Genomic DNA, 22417 nt, shown 5'->3' with positions numbered 1-22417 from the left:
TTCTCCAATTTCAGGTCATCTGCATCCGCCGTGAGGCTTTCTCTCGCCTTCTGATCTGCCCAGATCTTCTTGCAAACATTTTCTTTCCAACTCCACCCCCTGTTACTCAGTTTCCTTCCAGTCCCTCTCCTGGCTTCATCTGCTTATCACACACAGTTAACCCACTCATTCATCTTGCCTTCTCTCTCCCCACTATTCCCAACTGCCCACCATCTCACCCTTATCTGGCTTCATCACCTTCCTGTCTTATCAGATTTCAAATCTACTCTCTGTTGTCTCCCACTTATGACCTCCTCTGTCGCTATCTCTATTCCCCCTTCCCATCCCTGGCTTCCCCCTGCCCAGCAGCCCCTCCTGGCCTGGATACACCTATCACTTGCCTCACGCCCACCACAACGTCTTGCTGTTATGATTTTAAACTTGCGCTGGTTCATGAAAACATTACAAAAAGACTCTGCCTTATTTGATCATCTTTTATATAAGGATCAATGAGGAGTGGACACAGAGGCTTGAACATAGAAGAAGAGCCATTAAGAATTACATTGAGCAGAATCAAGGTGTAATGAATGGTGAAGTGCACGTTCGAATGAACCATGTAAACAGCACTGGAAAGGACACTCACCTCCTAGACTTTCTGGAATTGAAGAAGAATACTATACCCAAGGACAAAAGATTTATTTTTGAACTGCAAGGAATGGATTGGAAGGTTTGTGTTTACCCAAAATTACTTCCTATTGGATGATAGATTACATTTACTTATCCAGCTGCCAATATAGCAATGGGAATAGGAAAATAGGAAAATCAAATGAATCGGGATTAAAGACTCCAGCGATCGGGGTAAACTGAATCCAGTGTTTAGTATGTACTTGATTCTGTATTAGCCACCATAAAATTACATTGAACATTTAAATGTATATGCAAATTCGCACACAGACAGCCTATTTAGGAAAAAAGAACATTGTGTCATGGTAACTGACCTGTCAAATAAAATTCTGCAGTCTAAAGAAGGGTCTCGACCCGATACATCACCCAATCCTTCTCTCCAGAGATGCTGCCTGTCCCCCTGAGTTACTCCAGCTTTTTGTGTCTACAATTCATGCACAGTTGGTTCAGAGTAGAAGAGATGTAGTTTCTTAATATTGTTGATGCTACATTTTGTCTGTGTCAGATGATTTGCATGTAACCATAATCGGATGGGAAAAGTAATGACCAGATATTTGGCTCTAGCAACAAAATGAACAAGTCAACGAGGAACTATACTTGCACTCTCACCTGATTTTGCAAAGTCAGATCATTTGAAATAATTTGAAAGAATATAATCCTCGTACAGAGAACATATTAATAAGGGTAGTGAATGGGAGAGGAGACTCAGCAACATTAGGTACTATACATCCAGGGAAACCGTTGTGAAGATTTAAATAGATGTGGATATTTATTGTTGGATTTGGGGTAAATTTCCACATTCATAGAGCTGAAAAAGTATTGTGGAATATTTTTGATATTTTTCAAATGCAACCATTACATAATAATTAAAAGCAAAAGCTGAAAACCAAGTACTGGAGAACACAGCAAATCAGGTAGAGCCTGCGGAGGAAAATTGACAGATAATGTTTAGGATCGACACTCTTCTTCAGACTGATGAAGTGTCCTGACACAAAATATCGTCCGTCCATTTCCCTCCACGGGTGCTGCCTGACCTGCTGTGTTCCTCAAGAACTTTTTTTCTTGCTCAAGATTCCAACACCTGCAGTCTCTTGACTCCGTTTTTAAAAAATCGGATATTTGTGTGAAACAATACTGAGCAAAGTTACTTATTTGTATTCTATGGGCTTTCTGTTCCATTCAGTTACCACACTAACCACTTCCAGGAGATGAACCAATGATTTGTGCCCAAGTCATTGCTAGAGAGACTACAGGAAATGTACTTTATGACATGATTGCATCTTTCTTTATTGACAGGAACTTCCTGAATCATTAAAGGAGAAGACACATCTCAGAGAGTGGCATATTAAGAAAACAAGCATTGAAATCATTCCATCATTTATTGTCATGTTCCAGGATCTGATTGTGATGGATTTATCCAGGAATTGGATCAGGGAACTTCCAGTTGAAATAGGTACAGATTCATAATGTTTTGCTGAGAAACTGAGCTTGCATTTGTTATTAATCCAGGTACATTCATATTCTGAGTGCCTGTCACTTTAAAATATATACGGTTGCAATTTGAACACAAATTAATAATTTTATCTGTGGTGTATCTGGACTTCCAGAAGGCTTTCGACAAGGTCCCACATAAGAGATTAGTATACAAACTTAAAGCACATGGCATTGGGGGTTCAGTATTGATGTGGATAGAGAACTGGCTGGCAAACAGGAAGCAAAGAGTAGGAGTAAACGGGTCCTTTTCACAATGGCAGGCAGTGACTAGTGGGGTACCGCAAGGCTCAGTACTGGGACCCCAGCTATTTACAATATATATTAATGATCTGGATGAGGGAATTGAAGGCAATATCTCCAAGTTTGCGGATGACACTAAGCTGGGGGGCAGTGTTAGGTGTGAGGAGGATGCTAGGAGACTGCAAGGTGACTTGGATAGGCTGGGTGAGTGGGCAAATGTTTGGCAGATGCAGTTTAATGTGGATAAATGTGAGGTTATCCATTTTGGTGGCAAAAACGGGAAAGCAGATTATTATCTAAACGGTGGCCGATTGGGAAAGGGGGAGATGCAGCGAGACCTGGGTGTCATGGTACACCAGTCATTGAAGGTAGGCATGCAGGTGCAGCAGGCAGTAAAGAAAGCGAATGGCATGTTGGCTTTCATAGCAAGAGGATTTGAGTATAGGAGCAGGGAGGTTCTACTGCAGTTGTATAGGGTCTTGGTGAGACCACACCTGGAGTATTGCGTGCAGTTTTGGTCTCCAAATCTGAGGAAGGACATTATTGCCATAGAGGGAGTGCAGAGAAGGTTCACCAGACTGATTCCTGGGATGTCAGGACTGTCTTATGAAGAAAGACTGGATAGACTTGGTTTATACTCTCTAGAGTTTAGGAGATTGAGAGGGGATCTTATAGAAACTTACAAAATTCTTAAGGGGTTGGACAGGCTAGATGCAGGAAGATTGTTTCCGATGTTGGGGAAGTCCAGGACAAGGGGTCACAGCTTAAGGATAAGGGGGAAATCCTTTAAAACCGAGATGAGGAGAACTTTTTTCACACAGAGAGTGGTGAATCTCTGGAACTCTCTGCCACAGCGGGTAGTTGAGGCCAGTTCATTGGCTATATTTAAGAGGGAGTTAGATGTGGCCCTTATGGCCAAGGGGATCAGAGGGTATGGAGAAAAGGCAGGTACGGGATACTGAGTTGGATGATCAGCCATGATCATATTAAATGGCGGTGCAGGCTCGAAGGGCCGAATGGCCTACTCCTGCACCTAATTTCTATGTTTCTATGTTTCTATCAGTGAGATACTTGAATGTATAACAAATCATTAGGTTTTGCTCGCTTACAGAATGAAATGCAAATCCAGTTATCCTTCTATTCATTTAATTCCTTATAGCTCAAACCTTGTTCTATATACCTACCACCCTTGTGGGGTTTTTTTTTTTTAAGTTAGCCCTTGGGTTTCTATTAAATCTTTTCCCACTCACCTTAAACCTATGTCCTCTGGTTCCTGATTCCCCTCCTACTCTGGGTAAAAGACTGTACATTTTCCCTATCAATTCTGCTCATGATCTTATACAGCTTCATAAGATCATCCCTTATCCTCCTATGTTCCAAGGAATAAAGTCCAGCCTCCTCCTCTCCCTATAGCTCGGGCCTTCAAGTCTTAGAAACATCCTCAGAAATTTTCTCTGCACCCTTTCCAGCTTAACAAAACCTTTCCCATAACAAGGTGACCGAAACGGAACACAATACTCCAAATGTGGCCTCACCAATGTATTGCACAACTATAACATAACCCCCTAACTTCTTTACTCAATACACTGACTGATGAAGGCCAATGTGCCAAAAGCCGCCTTGACCACTCTATCTACATGTACTGCCACTTTCAAGGAACTAGGTACCTGCATTCCTAGATACATCTGCTCTACAACACTTTCCAGAGCCCTGCCATTCACTGTGTTGGTAGACACAAAAAGCTGGAGTAACTCAGTGGGACAGGCAGCATCTCTGGAGAAAAGGAATGGGTCATGTTTCGGGTCACTGTGTTGGCCCTGGCTTGGTAAAACTACCCAAAACGCAACACTTCATATTTCTCTGTATTAAACTCCATCAACCATTCTTTCAACATATGACAGTCCCGCCATCCCGGGAATTAACCTCGTGAACCTACGCTGCACTCCCTCAATAGCAAGAATGTCCTTCCTCAAATTTGGAGCCAAACTGAACACAATACTCCAGGTTTGGTCTCACCAGGGCCTCGTACAACTGCAGAAGGACCCCTTTGCTCCTATACTCAATTCCTCTTGTTATGAAGGCCAACATGTCATTAGCTTTATTCACTGCCTGCTGCACCTGCATGCTTACTTTCAGTGACTGACGTACAAGGACACCCAGATCTCATTGTACTTCCCCTTTTCCTAACTTGACACCATTCAGGTAATAATCTGCCTTTCTGTTCTTGCCACCAAAGCGGATAACCTCACATTTATCCACATTAAAATGCATCTGCAATACATCTGCCCACACACAACCTAACTAAATCACTCTGCATCCTCATAGCATCCTCCTCACAGTTCACACTGCCACCCAGTTTTGTGTCATCTGCAAATTTACTAATGTTACTTTTAATCCCTTCATCTAAATCATTAATGTATATTGTAAATAGCTGTGGTCCCACCACTGAGCCTTGCGGTACCCCACTAAGTTACCTAGTGACATCCTCAAAAAATTCCAGAAGATTAGTCAAGCATGATTTCCCCTTCGTAAATCCATGCTGACTCGGACTGATCCTGTTACTGCTATCCAAATGTGCTGCTATTTCATCTTTTATAATTGACTCCAGCATCTTCCCCACCACTTGGATTTTTTTTTGGTAATAGCATCACATCACAATAACACAGTGCTCCCCTGTTATTTTGGATGGGCTAACCAATGTTTCCCAATAAAATACACACTTATAATGCAGGTCAATGTATTCCCCTGTACACACTGCATTCACATTACAAACACCGACCACCATTCAAAAACAAAATAATTGAAACATTCACTGACGACAATGAAACAACACTTGCATCCCCTGCAGTTCACATTATCATTTTACAAACAAATGCACATGTGACTGCTGTGTGAATCTAAGAATGAGGAGATGGTGTCTATTATTCCTTTTCTTATACTAATCTGAGGTGCAATTAGCTTGTCCTAGTTGTTAATTGGCTAAATCGATTGGGGAAAATAGTACTTGGAACTCGTTGAAGTATGGCATTTGGCATACATGCAAAAGAAAAGTATTCAAATTTAGATGAAAGATTCCTCGGGCAAGATTTTAAGAATTTTCCAGTAAACTAGTATTCTATCAACGAGACCTTTTGTATGGCTAGAAATTCTCCAGTACTCTTTTTCACATGTGGAAGAGATACTGCAGAATAATTCAACACGAAGCCCTGAAGAGGCGATATTCCATTATGCATGACATCCAGTGCCTTTTCTGTGTTGACAATAGGCCCTGTATGTGCAATTGTTCACAAAATAACTTCCTCCATGATCTCCCACCTTTCCAGGTGTGCTAGTCAGTTGTGCAATGAGCAGCTCGCTACTGGAAGAAGACCTAGATTACATTTCTCTTCCAGTGGTTCCAAAATGGCGTACCACATAATGAGAAATTGAAGCCATGTCAGTCTTGGGTAGCAACACCAATATGTAGCACCTTGAGTCAGGCAGGCTTTCAGTATTCCAGGGTGCCCCTCATGTGGCCTGCAGAGTCCATTGCTGGAAGATGGTACTGGAATCATATTTGTTTTCATGCATTATTCTAGATCATGAACATCTATGGGACAATCCCAGATGATGACATGGAGCCTAAGTAAATTCTGGTGAAGTGTAAAGATCTAAATATATATTTCCTTTTAGCAAGGGTCAGTGAATAACAAAAATCAGCAAAGCTTCCTCTTTATTCTTTGCATGCTGAAGCTAATTGCAGCACTTCACTGACATTCTCCCAGGGTCAATTTACATTTGGTCTGATCCTGTTTCATATGCAGTTCTTAGTAGCTAAGGCATGAGAGGGATCGGAACATGCTGCTCTAATTGAATTATTTCATTTCTATTTTGAATAATAATAGCCTTGAAAATACAATTTGTGAGATTAGCATAGGGACATGTAATCCATTTGGGTACATTTCCTCCATCTGGTATTCTACCAGCTATGTTTGTTTATTTTAAATGTGTTAATGCCCAGGAATACCATAAATGTGTTAAACAATAAACACTAACGTCACAAGCAGTGATTTGTGGATGGAAATTGTTGGATATTCATCATCCAGCTAATTGTTTTAGATCACACTTGAAATCACTTGAAGATAATTTAGATAAATTATTTAAAAATTAAAAGCAAGTTTGCCGGTGTCAGAGATTCACGATTACCTGCGCTGGTTGAATTATGGGGCACAGATATTGACTGGGAAGAAATGTTTCATATTATGCAACATGAAATATGATTTTACCGTGTTCCATTTAGTTTTTGTTTTGGAGCTAATAGCAGAATCAATAATTTATTTCCCTTCGGCTAAATCTATAATTTCAGCCATATTTGAAAAATTTATGATTTGATAAATCAACAAATTAGTCATTCTTTTCATTAATAATTCATTTCCTTCTTCATTTAATTACTGTGTAGAATCTCATTATTTCATATTGCTATAATAAAAGCATGGCATGTTCATTTAAATTGCTATGACTTGCTCATTAATTCTGCACTTGTCGAGGAGTATTTTTTTCAGTCCCATATCTTTATCTTTGTTCATGGAGTCACAAGAGTCATGGAGTCTCGTCCTGAAACGTCACCCATTCCTTTTCTCCAGAGATACTGCCTCTCCTGCTGAGTTACTCCAGCATTTTGTATCTATTTTCAAGAAACTTCAGATGCTGGAATCTGGAGCAAAAAACAAAGTGCTGGAGGAACTCAGCAGATCAGGCAGCATCTGTGAAGGTATTGGACAGATGATGTTTCGGCCCATGCTTGCAGTCACACTGATGCCGAATCACTGCTGGTATCGCTGTTAATGTTCTTATATGGGGCACATTGAGCAGCAAATGGCAACCATGTGGGAAATGGCAGGAAGAAAGATGTCAGATGAAAGATTGGGCCTCATCACTACAAATATCGATGATGACCAGAGAATGCCATAAAAGTTGAAAAAAATCCTCCAAAGATGTACAGCTTTGTAGGTTAATTGGCTTCTCTCAAAATTGTACATTTTTCCTAGTATGTAGGATAGTGCTGGTATATGGGGTGGCCGCTGGTAGCCACTGACTCCATCGGATGATATGAAGCTGTATCTCAAGTCTAGGGTCTAAAACATTTAAAACATTTAAAACTAAAAATTAAGTTGCATTTAAAAGCACATGAAAGCATTTATTTCAATAAGGATCCTGATCTGAAATGTCACCTGTCCGTTCCCTCTGCAGAGACATTCTGATTTCCACCAGCATTTTATCTTTATTCATATCTCCATGTTGCCTAAATACAAATACTTTATTCAACGTGGATTATTTTTGAACTGGCTTTCAAAATTCTTGGAATTGTGTAAAACGTCACACAATTCAAATATTTGGCAGCTTTTTAAACAGTTGTCCAATGTGTCAATCAGTTATAATTATTTAATTATTGATGTATCCGTTGCAATTTTAGTAAGATCAAAGCCAACCTAATATTTTCCACTCTTCCTTGATGCACGTATCAAATGTGACCTCATCAACACTTCCTTGATTAAAGCTGCAAGCCACAGAGGACTCTTTCACTCTAGTGACTTTTTCCACAGAATAATTTTTCCATAGATATCATTTATTTTGTAAAAAAATCTTTCAACACATGGTTGAAACAAAGTATTTGATTGTTTATAAAAAATATAAACAATCGTTTCAAGTGTACAATTCTTCCAGAGTGCTGGACAACATTTATCCCTCAAAGAACAATAGCGCAAATATTGTTTGGGACTGCACTGACAGTTAGCTGGCAGGTCTGTAGAGAAATCCGTGGTTAACGGCAGTGCATACAGCAGCATGTTCTAGACTCCAGACATGCACACAGTGTGGTGTGGCGACGCCTATCGGCAGCGGCTCAACTACAGTCCGTCTGTCTTTTTTTTAATTTTTGTCTCGTTAAATGTATGTCTTGACTCTAGTTTTTATTATTTTCCTTTAGCTGTGTATATGTGGGGGGTGGGGGTGGGGGGAAACCGTTAATCTATTCCCTGTACAGGGACCCGATTTTTTCCCTGCCGGGTCTCCGATGTCGTTGGGCCTAACTGGGACCAACCTGAGAGGGCTCCAGTCACGGAACCTGCGGACCTGACATCATGGAGCTGGCCGTCTTCGGAGTGGGAGGAGCTGTGGTGGCGCGCGGCTGCGACCCGGCCAGGTTCGGAAGCTCCAGCCGCAGGCCCGGTAGACAGGAACATCGGGAGCTCGCAGGTCCCTGGTGGGAGAACACTTTTCGGAGCTCCTGCAACGGCAACTTCTCCCGCTGGAGTCGCGGGATTTAAAGGACTCGGAGCGGGGCCTAACATCGCCCGGCGTGGCTTAAACGGCCACAGGAATTACCATCGCCCGACGGGGGCTTTAACTTCGGGAGCCCCAGTTCACCTCAACGCTGTAATTAGACTGCTGGATCACGGGAGAAGAACAAAGGGAAGAGATAAGACTTTGCCTTCCATCACAGTGAGGAGGTTTTGGAGACTCACTGTGATGGATGTTTATGTAAACTGTGTTAAATGTGGGTCTTGGGTTTTTTTGTAATGTAAGACTGTAGAAAATGCAATTTCGTTCAAACCAAGCTGTTTGAATGACAATAAAAGGCATTCTATTCTATTCTTCCATTCTATTCTGTCGCACAGATGTTAGGAACACACAGAGCATCTGCAGATCTTATTACTTGACCTGACTCTGCACACACCACGAGTGGTGAGGGTCTGATACACTTTGTATCTGTTGCCTCAGCTTTACAGCCAGCATAACTCATGCCTTGTGAATGGGGCCACTGACCATCATTTAAAAGGTAAACTCTTTTGGTTATTTTTTTTTAATTTTAATGTATACTTTTGTTTTTAATGAATGAATTGAAATTCCATGAGCTTTTAAAGATAGGCACAAAATGTTGGAGTAACTCAGCGGGACAGTCAGCATCTCTGGAGAAAAGGAATGGGTGACGTTTTGCGTTGAGCCACCTTCTGAAGACCCGAAACGTCACCCATTCCTTTTCTCCAGAGATGCTGCCTGTCCCGCTGAGTTACTCCAGCATTCTATCTTTGGTTTAAACCAGCATCTGCAGTTCCTTCCTACACATGCTTTTAAATTTAGCTTTGTCAACTTTTTAATAGTGGGCTTTTTTCAACTTATCAAATTGTCTGGTCTCCATCGACATTTGCAGTGATGAGCTTCTCTGACATCTTCCTTCTATCATTTCCCACATGTTCAATGCTTGCTGCTCAATGTGCTTCACATAAGAACGTTAACAAGTCAAGTCAAGTCAAGTCAAGTTTATTTGTCACATACACATACGAGATGTGCAGTGAAATGAAAGTGGCAATGCTCGCGGACTTTTGTGCAAAAGACAAACAACAAAACAACCAAACAAATTATAAACACAATCATAACACACATATTCTTTTACATAATAAATAATGGAAGGAAAAACGTTCAGTAGAGTTAGTCCCTGGTGAGATAGGCGTTTACAGTCCGAATTGCCTCTGGGAAGAAACTCCTTCTCAACCTCTCTGTTCTCACCGCATGGCAACGGAGGCGTTTGCCTGACCGTAGCAGCTGGAACAGTCCGTTGCAGGGGTGGAAGGGGTCTCCCATGATTTTATTTGCTCTGGAGTTGCACCTCCTGTTGTATAGTTCCTGCAGGGGGGCGAGTGAAGTTCCCATAGTGCGTTCGGCCGAACGCACTACTCTCTGCAGAGCCTTCTTGTCCTTGGCAAAGCAATTCCCAAACCAGATGGTAATGTTCCCGGACAAGATGCTTTCCACAGCAGCGATACCAGCAGTGGTTCGGAATCAGTGTGGCTGCATGCATAGGCCATCTTGTCCATTTTCCTATCTTAATCACAATACTCTTTGTGGGATTTTGCAATGCAAATGTTGGGTCATATATTTCTGGAATAGTAACTACACTTCATGAAGTATTTCGTAAAACACTTTATAATATCCTAAAAGAATCAACAGTGATATGTCAGTGATCATTTAAGAAACAATTGGCCCAAATTTCTGATGGCATGACTGAATAAGTGTAGAGGTGGGGAATGAGGCCTAAGAGGAGGAGGAGGAGTGTAGGCTGAAAAAAAAGGATGGAAGCTTTACAATGGAAATTTCTAGATGGTAATGTATTACAATACTGCTACTCCAGTGTAAAGGCTGCCTGTTTAAAGGATGAATGGCCACAATGGAGAATTAGACAGTCATTGTGATCAATTGCTGACATTTGTGAAAAACTGAATGGGTAGGCCTTAACTATTCAGTTTAATGGAGATGGAGAACAGGTGGGGTGGGTGGTTGTCAGTAGAGGCAGGAGACCACCAAGATATTTTACAGATATTTGTGGAGAGGGTTGGCTCTGGCAGTGAGTGGTCACGCTTTTGCAGTAGAGAAAGCAATCTACTGGCCTCATGATGGATTTATTTGTTCATTATAGTTCTACGTCCTATTTTTGCTTTTGTGCTCGCCTTTTGTTCATCACCCTCCTAATGCCAACAGGATCTTGGGTGCAATATTTAATGGGGATTAGTGGCTTCGCAAAAACCATGTAGCAGGTGACGAGAGGTTTCTCTGAAAGAGAGGATACTGTATGAGTAACATATTCATAAATAGCCTCAATGGATCTGAGACAGATGCTAACAGTTAAGATATAGCACAATGTCATTCTCCACCCCAATATCAGAGGAAGTTTTGATATATTCCCTTTCCTTCATGATTATATTATTTTCTTGTTGGCGGTTTTATCTTCTACATTAACTTCTACGACTTTAACATATATTTTAGAGTGCTTGTGTCGGCCTTGCCCTTCATCTGAGATTCCCGGCACCCAAAAATCTGGGGCTCGATATTAACTGTTATCTTTCTCACCTGCACACAATGTGGGACACCACAATGACATATTTAAGTTGTGTTCCTCAGTGTATCCGGATATCTAAATGTTTCCTCTATTGCTGCACTGATTTTGCAGGGGTTGTGAATGTAGCAATGAAATGGAGAACCTCTGGGGCCCACATTCATTGGCCATTTTATGGCTTCACTAGATCCTTTCCATCTCAATGTAAATATTTATTCGGTCCTTTATCATTGCCTTTATTAATTACATTTTCTGAAACTGTGACAAGTTTAACTTAAGCCACAGGATCAGCTAGAACAACAGCTTTACATGCTCCAAATTTAACTACAATTGACTTTGTCAGGATATTTTAATAATAACTTTTTAGCCTACCTGATTTAATATTGGGTTCTAAGTTTGATTTTCAGTTTGGAATTTTTTCTGGTGTAGGTCTAGGAATAGGTTACGATATAGATCCACTAATTAGCCAGTGTTGGTTTAGGAAGTCAAGTTGGGTATATTGTCATATGTGCAAGTATGGTGAGATACAATAACAATGAAATACTACTTGCAACAGCATCACAGGTACAGAGTCAACACACAAACATAATTTATATGTTAATTAAAAGCGTGCACAAAAAGCAAGACATTAGTGCAAAAAGCATTTAGGAAAAAACAAGTCCATGGTAGTGCAAGCGGTGGTCTGTAGTGTTCCGTTGCTGATGTTGGATTAGGGTTATGCGTCAAGAACTTGATAGTGAAGAGGCATGAAGGGAGATGAATTGGCCAGGCATTCTGATGTGAATCATATAGAAACATATAAAATTATAAAAGGACTGGACAAGCTAGATGCAGGAAAAATGTTCCCAATGTTGGGCGAGTCCAGAAGCAGGGGCCACAGTCTTAGAATAAAAGGGAGGCCATTTAAGACTGAGGTGAGAAAAAACGTTTTCACCCAGAGAGTTGTGAATTTGTGGAATTCCCTGCCACAGAAGGCAGTGGAGGCCAAATCACTGGATTGATTTAAGAGAGAGTTAGATAGAGCTCTAGTGGCTAGTGGTATCAAGTGATATGGGGAGAAGGCAGGCACGGGTTATTGATTGGGGACAATCAGCCATGATCACAATAAATGACGGTGCTGGCTCGAAGGGCCGAATGGCCTCTTCCTGCACCTATTTTCTATGTTTCTATGTTTCTATGAATACTATCCAGTAATTTCTAGCAGAAGAGTGACATGTCGTTTTCAAAGAGGATGGGTGAGGGATTAATCCTCAAGGGTAAAATAGCCTGAACAACATTTATGCTCAGACCTAAGCCATTTGAGCTACAAACAGAAAGACTGAATGATTTGCATTTATATAATACTGTTTAAGATTCAAAATATCCCAAACATGCCCAATGAAAAGTGCCAAGCAATTTTCACGCAGGAAGTCCTCATTTAATTTAAGAGTAGATAATCTGTTTTGAAATGAAATTATTAGGGGGTAAATATAGACAGGAAATATGATACCTTAATTGGTACATGACAATAAACTGACCTTGAAACCTTGAAGTTCCTCACTTACATTGATGAGTTGGGGCCTTCTGAATCCACCTGAGAATATGAGCTGGACACCTCTGAAAGATAGCACCTCAACTCTGTGACACTCAGCATTGCACTGAAAATGCCGGCCAAGAGGTTTGTTTGCTTATCTTTGGAGTGTTTGGGCCCATGACCTAATTTGGGTAATAATGCTGCCATGCAATTTGTAGCTGACAGCAAAGTGACATGTTCATTAGATCATGTGATAGAAACAGAATTAGGCCATTCGTCCCATCATCCACTCTGCCATTCAAATAAGGCTATCTCTCCTTCCTAACCCCATTCTCCTGCCTTCTCCCCATAACCTCTAACACGCACACTAATCAAGAATCTATTTATCCATGCGTTGAAAATATCCATTGATTTGGCCTCCACAGCCTTCTGTGGCAAAGAATTCCACAGATTCACCACCCTCTGACTAAGGAAATCTCATTTGCATCTCCTTCCTAAGGGAACCTCCTTTAATTCTGACGCTGTGACCTCTAGTCGTAGACTCTCGCACTAGTGGAGACATCCTCTCACATCCACTCTGTCCATGTTGGATGCCCAAGGATCCATACTCCAGTACTAATGTTGGATGCCCAAGGATCCATACTCCAGGACTAATGTTGGATGCCCATGGATCCATACTCCCATACTAATGTTGGATTGAAGGAAAGCAATTTGTAAAAGCAAAAAATGAGTGGCCGTTAAGGTGATCGTGCTTAGAGTAAATGCACAATTGTGTTTGGCAATTGGGTAAGACAGACTTCTTATTGCAGTCCTTGTTGTAAAGGTTTCAAGGTGCTGAGAAACAAAATGTCTGATGTTTTGACAGGCAAGCTGACCAAACTGAAAGAGCTGAATGTTAGTTTCAACAAGCTCAAGTCCATTCCACCAGAGCTCGGGAACTGTGAAAGCCTAGAGAGCCTGAATTTATCAAATAACCTGGAACTGGCAGAGCTTCCGTTTGAGGTAATGCTTTTACATTACATTTACACATGTGCAAAAGCTCTTTTTGATCATGTCATCACTGCTGTTGAATTCAAGTTACTTGTTCAGTTGCTCAACGAGAGGAATGTAAAGTGTGTAAATGTGGTACCATTCACTGATTATCTATCCTCACTATCCATGCCACATAAAAAAAAATAAAAAATTGAGGATTCTACTTTGTTACTTTCACACGTGCAATTCTCCAAAGATGAATATAGAGGTCGAATGTCTATCTGAATAAACAGGACGCATTTAAAAAAAAATGTAAAATAACTTCAGCATTTTTTTCTAATCTTGCAAGATATTGCCCAATCTCATCTCTTTTGTTCCTATTCAACATTTTCAAATATTTTGTCTTCTCTCTAATTTTTCATATTGCCAACAAACCCTCTGATCAGGTTTTTATTTCTCTATTCAGAAACTTCACCTCCAATGCGACATAACTCAATGCTCAAGTTCCTGTGTTTTTTTTACTTGTTTTATTTTTTTCAATTCAATTCAATTCAATTCAACTTTAATGTCATTGCACAAATACAAGTATGGGTACAACGAAATGCAGTTTAGCGTCAGTCCGTAGTAATAGTGCAATACAGGTGCACAACCTTTTATCCGAAGATCCAAATAACGAAAACCTCCGAATAGCGGACATTTTTTCGGTCCTTGAAGAAAGGTCCTTGAAGACGTTCACCGAGGGCGGCCCGCAGAGGTGACAGCGGAACCTCCGGTCGGTCCTCGAAGAAAGGGAAACTAAATCCCCATTCATAAAAGAGGTGAGGGTATATTGCGCGGGAGGGTTAATAATTGACAATATGCTGCTACCTGCCCGCTGAGTTAAAAAGTTCCCACGGTAGACTCACGATACACAGTGTATCGTGAGTCTTGCGTGGGAACTTTTTAACTCAGCGTGCAGGCAGCAGCAGATTGTCGCTCCCTTCAGTTTCACCCCACCTACACCCCTCTGCTTCCCGGCCATGTGTGTGACCCCTTCCCTCCCCTCTCCAGCTCCCCGCTCATTGCACCGGCGCGGGGGCTTTGCACTGTCTTCACGTCGGCGATGCTAGCAGCACAGTCCGAGTCACCGGAGACGTCAGGACCAACGGGACACCGACCCCCAGGCCCACTACAAGCACGGAGATCCCAGAGACCCACAGCCAGCAGCAGCCCAGCCCCGTTCCAAATCCAGAGGAAAACTGCAAACTGGCCGGAGACGTCAGGACCACCAGAAGCCGCTCCCCGAGCTGCGCCCCCTCATCGGGACACCGACCCGCAGGCCCACTGCAAGCACGGAGATCCCAGATCAGCAACTCCAGCCCAGCCCCGTTCCAACTCCAGAGGAACACGCTCCCCGTATGGGCAGAAGCTGATGGTGTGCAAGGGGCGTCTTGTTCTTGGGGTCGCGCAGCTCGGGCTGTGGGCGAACTGCCACTTGTCGCCGTAGCGGCCCATCGGGGAGCGGATTCCTCTGGAGTTGGAGGGGGAGGGGGGTATTGTGCTGTTTGATCGCCCCCTGCTATCCCAGGGACAGGGAGACAGGACGTTCACCGAGGGCGGCCCGCAGAGGTGACAGCGGAACCTCCGGTCGGTCCTCGAAGAAAGGGGAACTAAATCCCCATTCATAAAAGAGAAGGTGAGGGTATATTGCGCGGGAGGGTTAATAATTGACAATATGCTTCTACCTGCCCGCTGAGTTAAAAAGTTCCCACGGTAGACTCACGATACACAGTGTAGGCAGCAGCAGATTGTCGCTCCCTTCAGTTTCACCCCACCTACATCCCTCTGCTTCCCGGCCATGTGTGTGACCCCATCCCTCCCCTCTCCAGCTCCCCGCTCATTGCACCGGCGCGGAGGCTTTGTACTGTCTTCACGTCGGCGATGGCAGCAGGTCAGTGCAGTCACCGGAGAAGTCAGGACCAATTGGACGTCGACCACCAGGCCCACCGCAAGCACGGAGATCCCAGAGACCCACAGCCAACAGCAGCCCAGCCCAGCCCCGCTCCAACTACAGAGGAACCTGGGTTGCTGATGACGGGGCGCAGCTCGGGGTGTCGTAGGGGCCCATCGGGGAGCGGGTTCCTGTTGGGCCTGACGTCTCTGGCCACCTGCTATCCTCCGGGAACGGTACCGCCCTTGCAGGAGAGTGGGGTTGTTTGCAGTTGCAGAGGGAGGGGGCAAGGGCGGTACAGTTCCCAGTCTCAGCTCCAGTCCAGGGGGGTGGCCGGAGATGTCAGAACCAACGGGACAGCGACCCCCAGGCCCACTGCAAGCACGGAGATCCCAGAGACCCACAGCCAGCAGCAACTCCAGCCCAGCCCCGCTCCAACTCCAGAGGAACACGTAGGGGCAGAAGCGGATGGTGTGCAAGGTACGTCTCGTTCTTGGGGTGGCGCAGCTCGGGCTGTGGGCAAACTGTCACTTGTCGCCGTAGCGGCCCATCGGGGAGAGGATTCCTCTGGAATGGAGGGGGAGGGGGGTATTGTGCTGTTTGATCGCCCTCTGCTATCCCAGGGACAGGGAGACACAGCGGCTTTTTAAGACTGGTGGGCAATCACTTCCAAAGTTCTGCCCACACAGTCAGTACACCTCTCCTACACTGCATTTCATACAAACATTTATTCTGCAAAAAAAAACCTACATTGAAGACTCAAATTCGCGACCGAGTAACTGCCGGGATCAAGGCGCAAACTCGCGACCTTGCGGATATGAGCCGAGCACTCTACCACTGAGCCAGCCATTAAAATCTACGCTAAAAAATTTCCATTCCGAAGACCGACAAATTCTGAATTATGAAAAGTGTCTGGTCCCAAGGCTTTCGGATAAAAGGTTGTGCACCTGTATAGAAATAAAAATACAGAATAATCAAACAATGTGGACGGATCTATCGGCGGGACTCCGAGTTCAGCAATGTGATGGTATTATTGTAGAAGCTTGTTCCTCATCCTACTAGTACGAGACCTGAGGCTCCTGTACCGCCTCCCTGATGGGAGGCGGGCAAACATTCCATGGTTGGGGTGGGAGGGGTCTTTAATGATCTTCCCGGCCCATCCAAGTATGTGTAATTCCCCAAAAGTTCATTATAATACACCCTATGTCGGTGGTCTTAAACTATGCATTATGAACTCAATTGGGATGCAAATACCTACTGGTCGCCCATGCACATGGGGGTTGTTGCATCCCGCGGAAACAGTCCACCTCACTTGGCCATCATCATGGATGATGGTCATTGTCACTGAATGCTCATGGTGCACTGGAAATCGATAGCTACCAATACCAGGAAGTGTAGGAAAGCACTTGGTGCTCCCAGAAGGTTTTTCTGCAGGATTGCTTTGCTGTGTTGTCTTGTGGCCGGTGAGCAAAGGGTTCAAGGGTCTGCACTTGGTTTCAGTTGGCATGGATCCTGGATCTCGGAGCTATAAATGGATGGTCTTCCATCTTTCAATCTGCGGGCAGAGTGGGAAGGGCCTGGTGTTGGTGAATGGGTTCAGGCGAAGGAGAAGAGAGGAGGTTGACCAGTGGAAGATCAGAGGGGAGAAGGAGAGGAAAGTGCTAATGGCAAGTATGGTCAGAGTGGGTCTGCATGCAGGAGTATGTGCATCACTACCCTGAGAGCAGAGTTTTCTTGGCTTAAAGTTTGATTTTTGTTTTCTACATTTTCAATTCCACAGTCCAGGTGGGATTAGTGTAGATGGGACTTGTTGGTCAGTGTGGGTAAGGTGGGCCAAAGGGCCTATTTCCACGCTGTATGTCTATGACTATGTCCAGCATTTCCCAGTTCTGTTCCTGTCAAGCCATTAAGTGCCAGCAGGATTTCATTCGGATGGAATTCTCATTTACTAAATTGAATCTGGAATGGAATTACTTCCAAAGTTGAAGTGCTGAAGGCAGCTGTAATGTCCAATAATTGAACGCTTGTTAGTGCAGGTTACACTAACAATCACTTGATAATATAACCTGATTAATGGTAAGCAGGTTATTGAAACTTTGAAAGTTTGGGAGCAAAGGAACAGGATTGGGAAACCATGTCTTAGTCAAACTAAAGGTGGGTGTTGACAAGTTGTAGAAACAAGGAACTGCAGATGCTGGTTAATACACAAAAGGACACAAAGTGCTTGAGTAACTCAGCAGGTCAGGCAGCATCTCTGGAGAACTATGATAGGTGAAGATTCAGGTCAAGATAGTCTGAAGAAGGGTTTCAACCCAAAACGTTACCTATCCACATTGCTCCAGCACTTTGTGTCTGTCCGTGGGTGGACAAAGAGGCGAGCTGTATTTGGGTCCTGCCTTTAAAATGTTTAACATTGAAACATAGAAACATAGCCACAAGGGCCACATCTAACTCCCTCTTAAATATAGCCAATGAACTGGCCTCAACTACCTTCTGTGGCAGAGAATTCCAGAGATTCACCACTCTCTGTGTGAAGATCCCCCCTCAATCTTCTAAATTCTAGCAAGTACAAACCGAGTCTATCCAGTCTTTCTTCATAAGACAGTCCTGACATCCCAGGAATCAGTCTGGTGAACCTTCTCTGTACTCCCGCTATGGCAATAATGTCCTTCCTCAGATTAGGAGACCAAAACTGTACGGAATACTCCAGGTGTAGTCTCACCAAGACCCTGTACAACTGCAGTATAATCCACACACTATATTAATGTGGGTTGCAGCTGTCATGTAGAACTTAATGCTGAAGTGTAACATTTGACTAGCTATGGTTGCCTGCAGGGGGCAGTTCTGCACAATGTCCAAAGCCAACATCACTTTAAAAAAATGTCTGTCATTTTGGAGAATGTTGTTATTGTGGCAATACGCAACACTATTATGTAACTAAAGTTTGCGCATCTATCGGGCAATATAATGAGCCAAAAAATGCAGGCAGAGATTAAAAAAGGTCTCTGAGAATGCACTGAATGCACTCCGCAAGAGATGCAACACTTGTCCCTTTACCTCCCCCCTCGACTCCGTTCAAGGACCCAAGCAATCGTTCCAGGTGCGACAGAGGTTTACCTGCATCTCTTCCAACCTCATCTATTGCGTCCGCTGCTCTAGATGTCAGCAGATCTATATCGGTGAGACCAAGCGGAGGTTGGGCGATCGTTTCGCCGAACACCTCCGCTCGGTCCGCAATAACCAAGCTGACCTCCCGGTGGCTCAGCACTTCAACTCCCCCTCCCACTCCGTCTCCGACCTCTCTGTCCTGGGTCTCCTCCATGGCCACAGCGAGCAGCACCGGAAATTGGAGGAACAGCACCTCATATTCCATTTGGGGAGTCTGCACCCCGGGGGCATGAACATCGAATTCTCCCAATTTTGTTAGTCCTTGCTGTCTCCTCCCCTTCCTCAGCCCCCCTGCTGTCTCCTCCCATCCCCCAGCCTTCTGGCTACTCCTCCTCCTTTTTCCTTTCTTGTCCCCACCCACCCCCGCCCCCGATCAGTCTGAAGAAGGGTTTCGGCCCGAAACGTTGCCTATTTCCTTCGCTCCATAGATGCTGCTGCACCCGCTGAGTTTCTCCAGCTTTTTTGTGTAACCATTGAATGCACTGTTTGATTGCGGCAGCAGTAAATGGGTATTAAATATGTACGGTTGCCAGCCATGCAAGGGTCTGACATTTGTGCCGGTGGTTAAATTACTTAATTACTTTCATAAACACAATGGAGGGCAGGGGACATAATAAACCTGATATTAATTTCCATTGCTTTCAAATTAAATATCAAATATGTTTTTGAATGGGTAGATAATCTGTCCCATGAGAAGACAAACAGAACACTGGAAAAACTTGGTGAGTTCAAGCAGCATCAGTGTAGGCACAAGATGTAAGTCGAAGTTTCGGGTGGAGCCTCTGCATCAGGAATGCGAGGGAATAGTAAAAATTTACAATTTATAGCAGTGTGAAATGGTGCTGGGGTAGAGACTGGTAGGCGATAAGGTGGAAACAGATGGGGAGGGGATGATGGGCAGATGGAACCAGGTGCAGAAGGGGATGAGAGATGATCAAAGAGATACAAAAACTAGGTTGGCAGAAAACTAGGTATGTGAGAGATGAAAACACCAAGAGTGTGAGTTATCTGAAATAAAAAATGTGAGGGTACGGGCAGTGCACCTACTTCAGTGGCAGAAAAAGTGCCTGGGGATGGGGAGGGTGAGTGGGGAGAAATGACTAAACCAGGGAGTTCCAAGGAGTAGTTCCTACAAAAGGAGAAGGGGGAAGAGAGGGAATACATGGCTGATGGTAGAAATGCTTTGAAGCTGGAAATGGAGGAGGAGGAGTTGTTGGATGCAGACACTGTTGTGGCGAAAGGTGAGGACCAGGTAAGTTTACTATTCTATCTGGGCAAAGGGGGAGTCAGAGCAGACTAGGCGGGAATTGAGGAAATATATACAAGGACTCCATCAACTATGCTAGAGGAGAAGCCACACTTCAATAAGGAGGACATTTTAGAAAACCTGGAGCAGGAACCCTCAACTTGAGAGCAAATGTGCTAAAGGCAGGGAGAAACTGAGAAAGTGGCTTGACATCCTTGCAGAAGGCAATTTGGAGGAGGTATAGTCGAAATCACTGTTGGAGTTGGTGAGTTTATAAAAAATTTCAGTGGCATGTCTATCTTCTAAGTTGGAGACCAAGAGATCCAGAAAAAGAATAGGTGGTCCAGGTGAATTTGAGGCAGGGTGGAAGTGGTTCAAAAAGGTGATGAAACTTGACAAGTTCTGTACAAGTGTAGGAGGCAGCACTAATACAGCCAATAATGTTGGTTACATGTAATAGACTTGGAACAAGGTCCATTCCATGAAGCCAACAAAAATACAATGGATGGGGCCCATACGAATGATATGTCTACACCTTTGAAGGTGAGAGGAATCAAAAGAGAAGTTATTGAAGGTTCTGCTGAATGAAGAAGGAACTGCAGATGGTGGAATCACAAAGTATAAAACACAAAGTGCTGGAGTAACTCAGCAGGTGAGCCAGCATTGCTGAAGGGGAGGGACAGGCAACTTCTAAAGAAGGATCCTGACCTGAAATATCACCTATCCATTCCCTCTGATGCCACCTGACCCATAGAGTTACTCCAGCACTTAGTGTTTTACACTGGATGAGAGTTCCCTTGATTACCATGCCTGGCTTATAATCTTGCCTGACTTTTTATACCTTCACCGATATATTAGTGAAATTTCCAAAGATATTTCGGACAACAAAAACACCTGCTTCAATTCCTTACGGTCCAGGTGTCTCAAGGGCAAAAGGCATGCTTTTGACTGCAAGTATTGTGTGCCACGCCAAAGCACAATGGATTTCTGCAGTCTCCAGCCTGTCTCCAGCTCCCTCTCAAGCTAACGTTGATTTATTCACCTCTGAGCTTTATTTTGTAGGTTGTCATGGTGACAACATTGTTCTCTTGGACTAGGTGTGCCACTGGAATTTGTACCAGAGTTGAGTGTCCTCCATTTGACCAGCACTCACAGCCTCTGGTTATTCCTACCCAGCCACGGGATGTGCCAACCCTGCAGAGTTTAAAGTCATGCAGAGATGGGTACATTAGATCATAGAGAGTACATTCGAACCTGCATAAATAAAGGGGCACCTCATTATCAGTCTTGGTTACTGAGCTCAGGCCCATGCTTTATAGGTCATATTTTTAAATGTAAACATTGTCTGAGCTCAGATCACAAACAAAATCACTGGAGACTGCGTCAACAGATTTCCTTTTTTTATGGAGTATTCGCTTGTCCTCGGCTTTCAGCGTTGTTGGTTAGATTCACTGATCTGCAGGCTGTCACGGGGTATTTTTAATCCACATTTTCAATCTAGACCCCCCCACCCCAGGTTTCCATCCGCTTAAAGATTGAGGGAGCTATCATTCACAGCTCATTGAAATGGAAAAAGTCTGCAGATGCATAAATCTGAAATAAAAGCAGAAAATACTAGGGATACTCAGCAGGCCAGACAGAATCAGTGGTGAGGGAAACAGTTAACATTTTGGGTCAGTGACCAATTTCTGCAACAGTCACCATGTTTCTCTCTTCTGACCTGCTAAGTGATGCAGAGCTAGAGCTAGCCACAATCTACTTAGATAGAATATCACCACACACTAATGACCACCTCCTCCACCATAAGACAAAGGAGCACAAATAAGCCACTCGGCTCATTCTGCTCTGCCATTCGATCATGGCTGATCTTTCCCTCTCAACCCCATTCTCCTGCCTTCTCATAACCTTTGCCCTTACAAATCAAGAACCTATCAACCATTGCTTTAAAAATACAGAATTTGAATTTCACCTGCAAATTGGATGAAAGCAGAGGATCTGGTCTCAGAAGAAAAAAAAACAAAATTAAAGCTTCAGAAGTAGATCACACTTATCATTATAAGTTTGGAGTTTGATTGTTTTCCTGAAGAATTAGTGATCTATTTAAGTTGGACTCAACACAACTCTCTGAGCATGGCCTATAATTAACTCATTGGTAAAAGAAAACAAGGAATAATAAATTATTTTAAGTAAAAGCACACCCATAACTCAAACATCTGAATTGAAAACAGAAGTAAGGCACCACCGTTATTCAACTGGAATTTCAACTGTTGATAAAGCATCAAGTACTGTTTACTTGTATTGTGAATGTGTCACATATTGCAT

The 22417-nt window shown here is 43.5% G+C and overlaps 1 protein-coding gene across 1 annotated transcript in view; it reads left to right on the top strand.

Annotated features, from left to right (window-relative positions):
- Positions 1-22417, top strand: part of LOC129695706 (leucine-rich repeat-containing protein 2-like) — a 39293-nt gene that overhangs the window by 1839 nt on the left and 15037 nt on the right. Inside the window, exons 2-4 of the mRNA XM_055632899.1 lie at positions 484-706; positions 1960-2116; positions 13645-13781. Coding sequence (XP_055488874.1) covers positions 484-706; positions 1960-2116; positions 13645-13781 — 517 coding nt within the window. The remainder of the gene's footprint in view (positions 1-483; positions 707-1959; positions 2117-13644; positions 13782-22417) is intronic.

The sequence above is a fragment of the Leucoraja erinacea genome, chromosome 3 (genome assembly GCF_028641065.1).
Source record: "Leucoraja erinacea ecotype New England chromosome 3, Leri_hhj_1, whole genome shotgun sequence".
NCBI classification, from domain to species: domain Eukaryota; kingdom Metazoa; phylum Chordata; class Chondrichthyes; order Rajiformes; family Rajidae; genus Leucoraja; species Leucoraja erinaceus.
The sequence above is the reverse complement of the archived record's forward strand: the minus strand, read 5'-3'. Positions and strand labels throughout refer to the sequence as shown.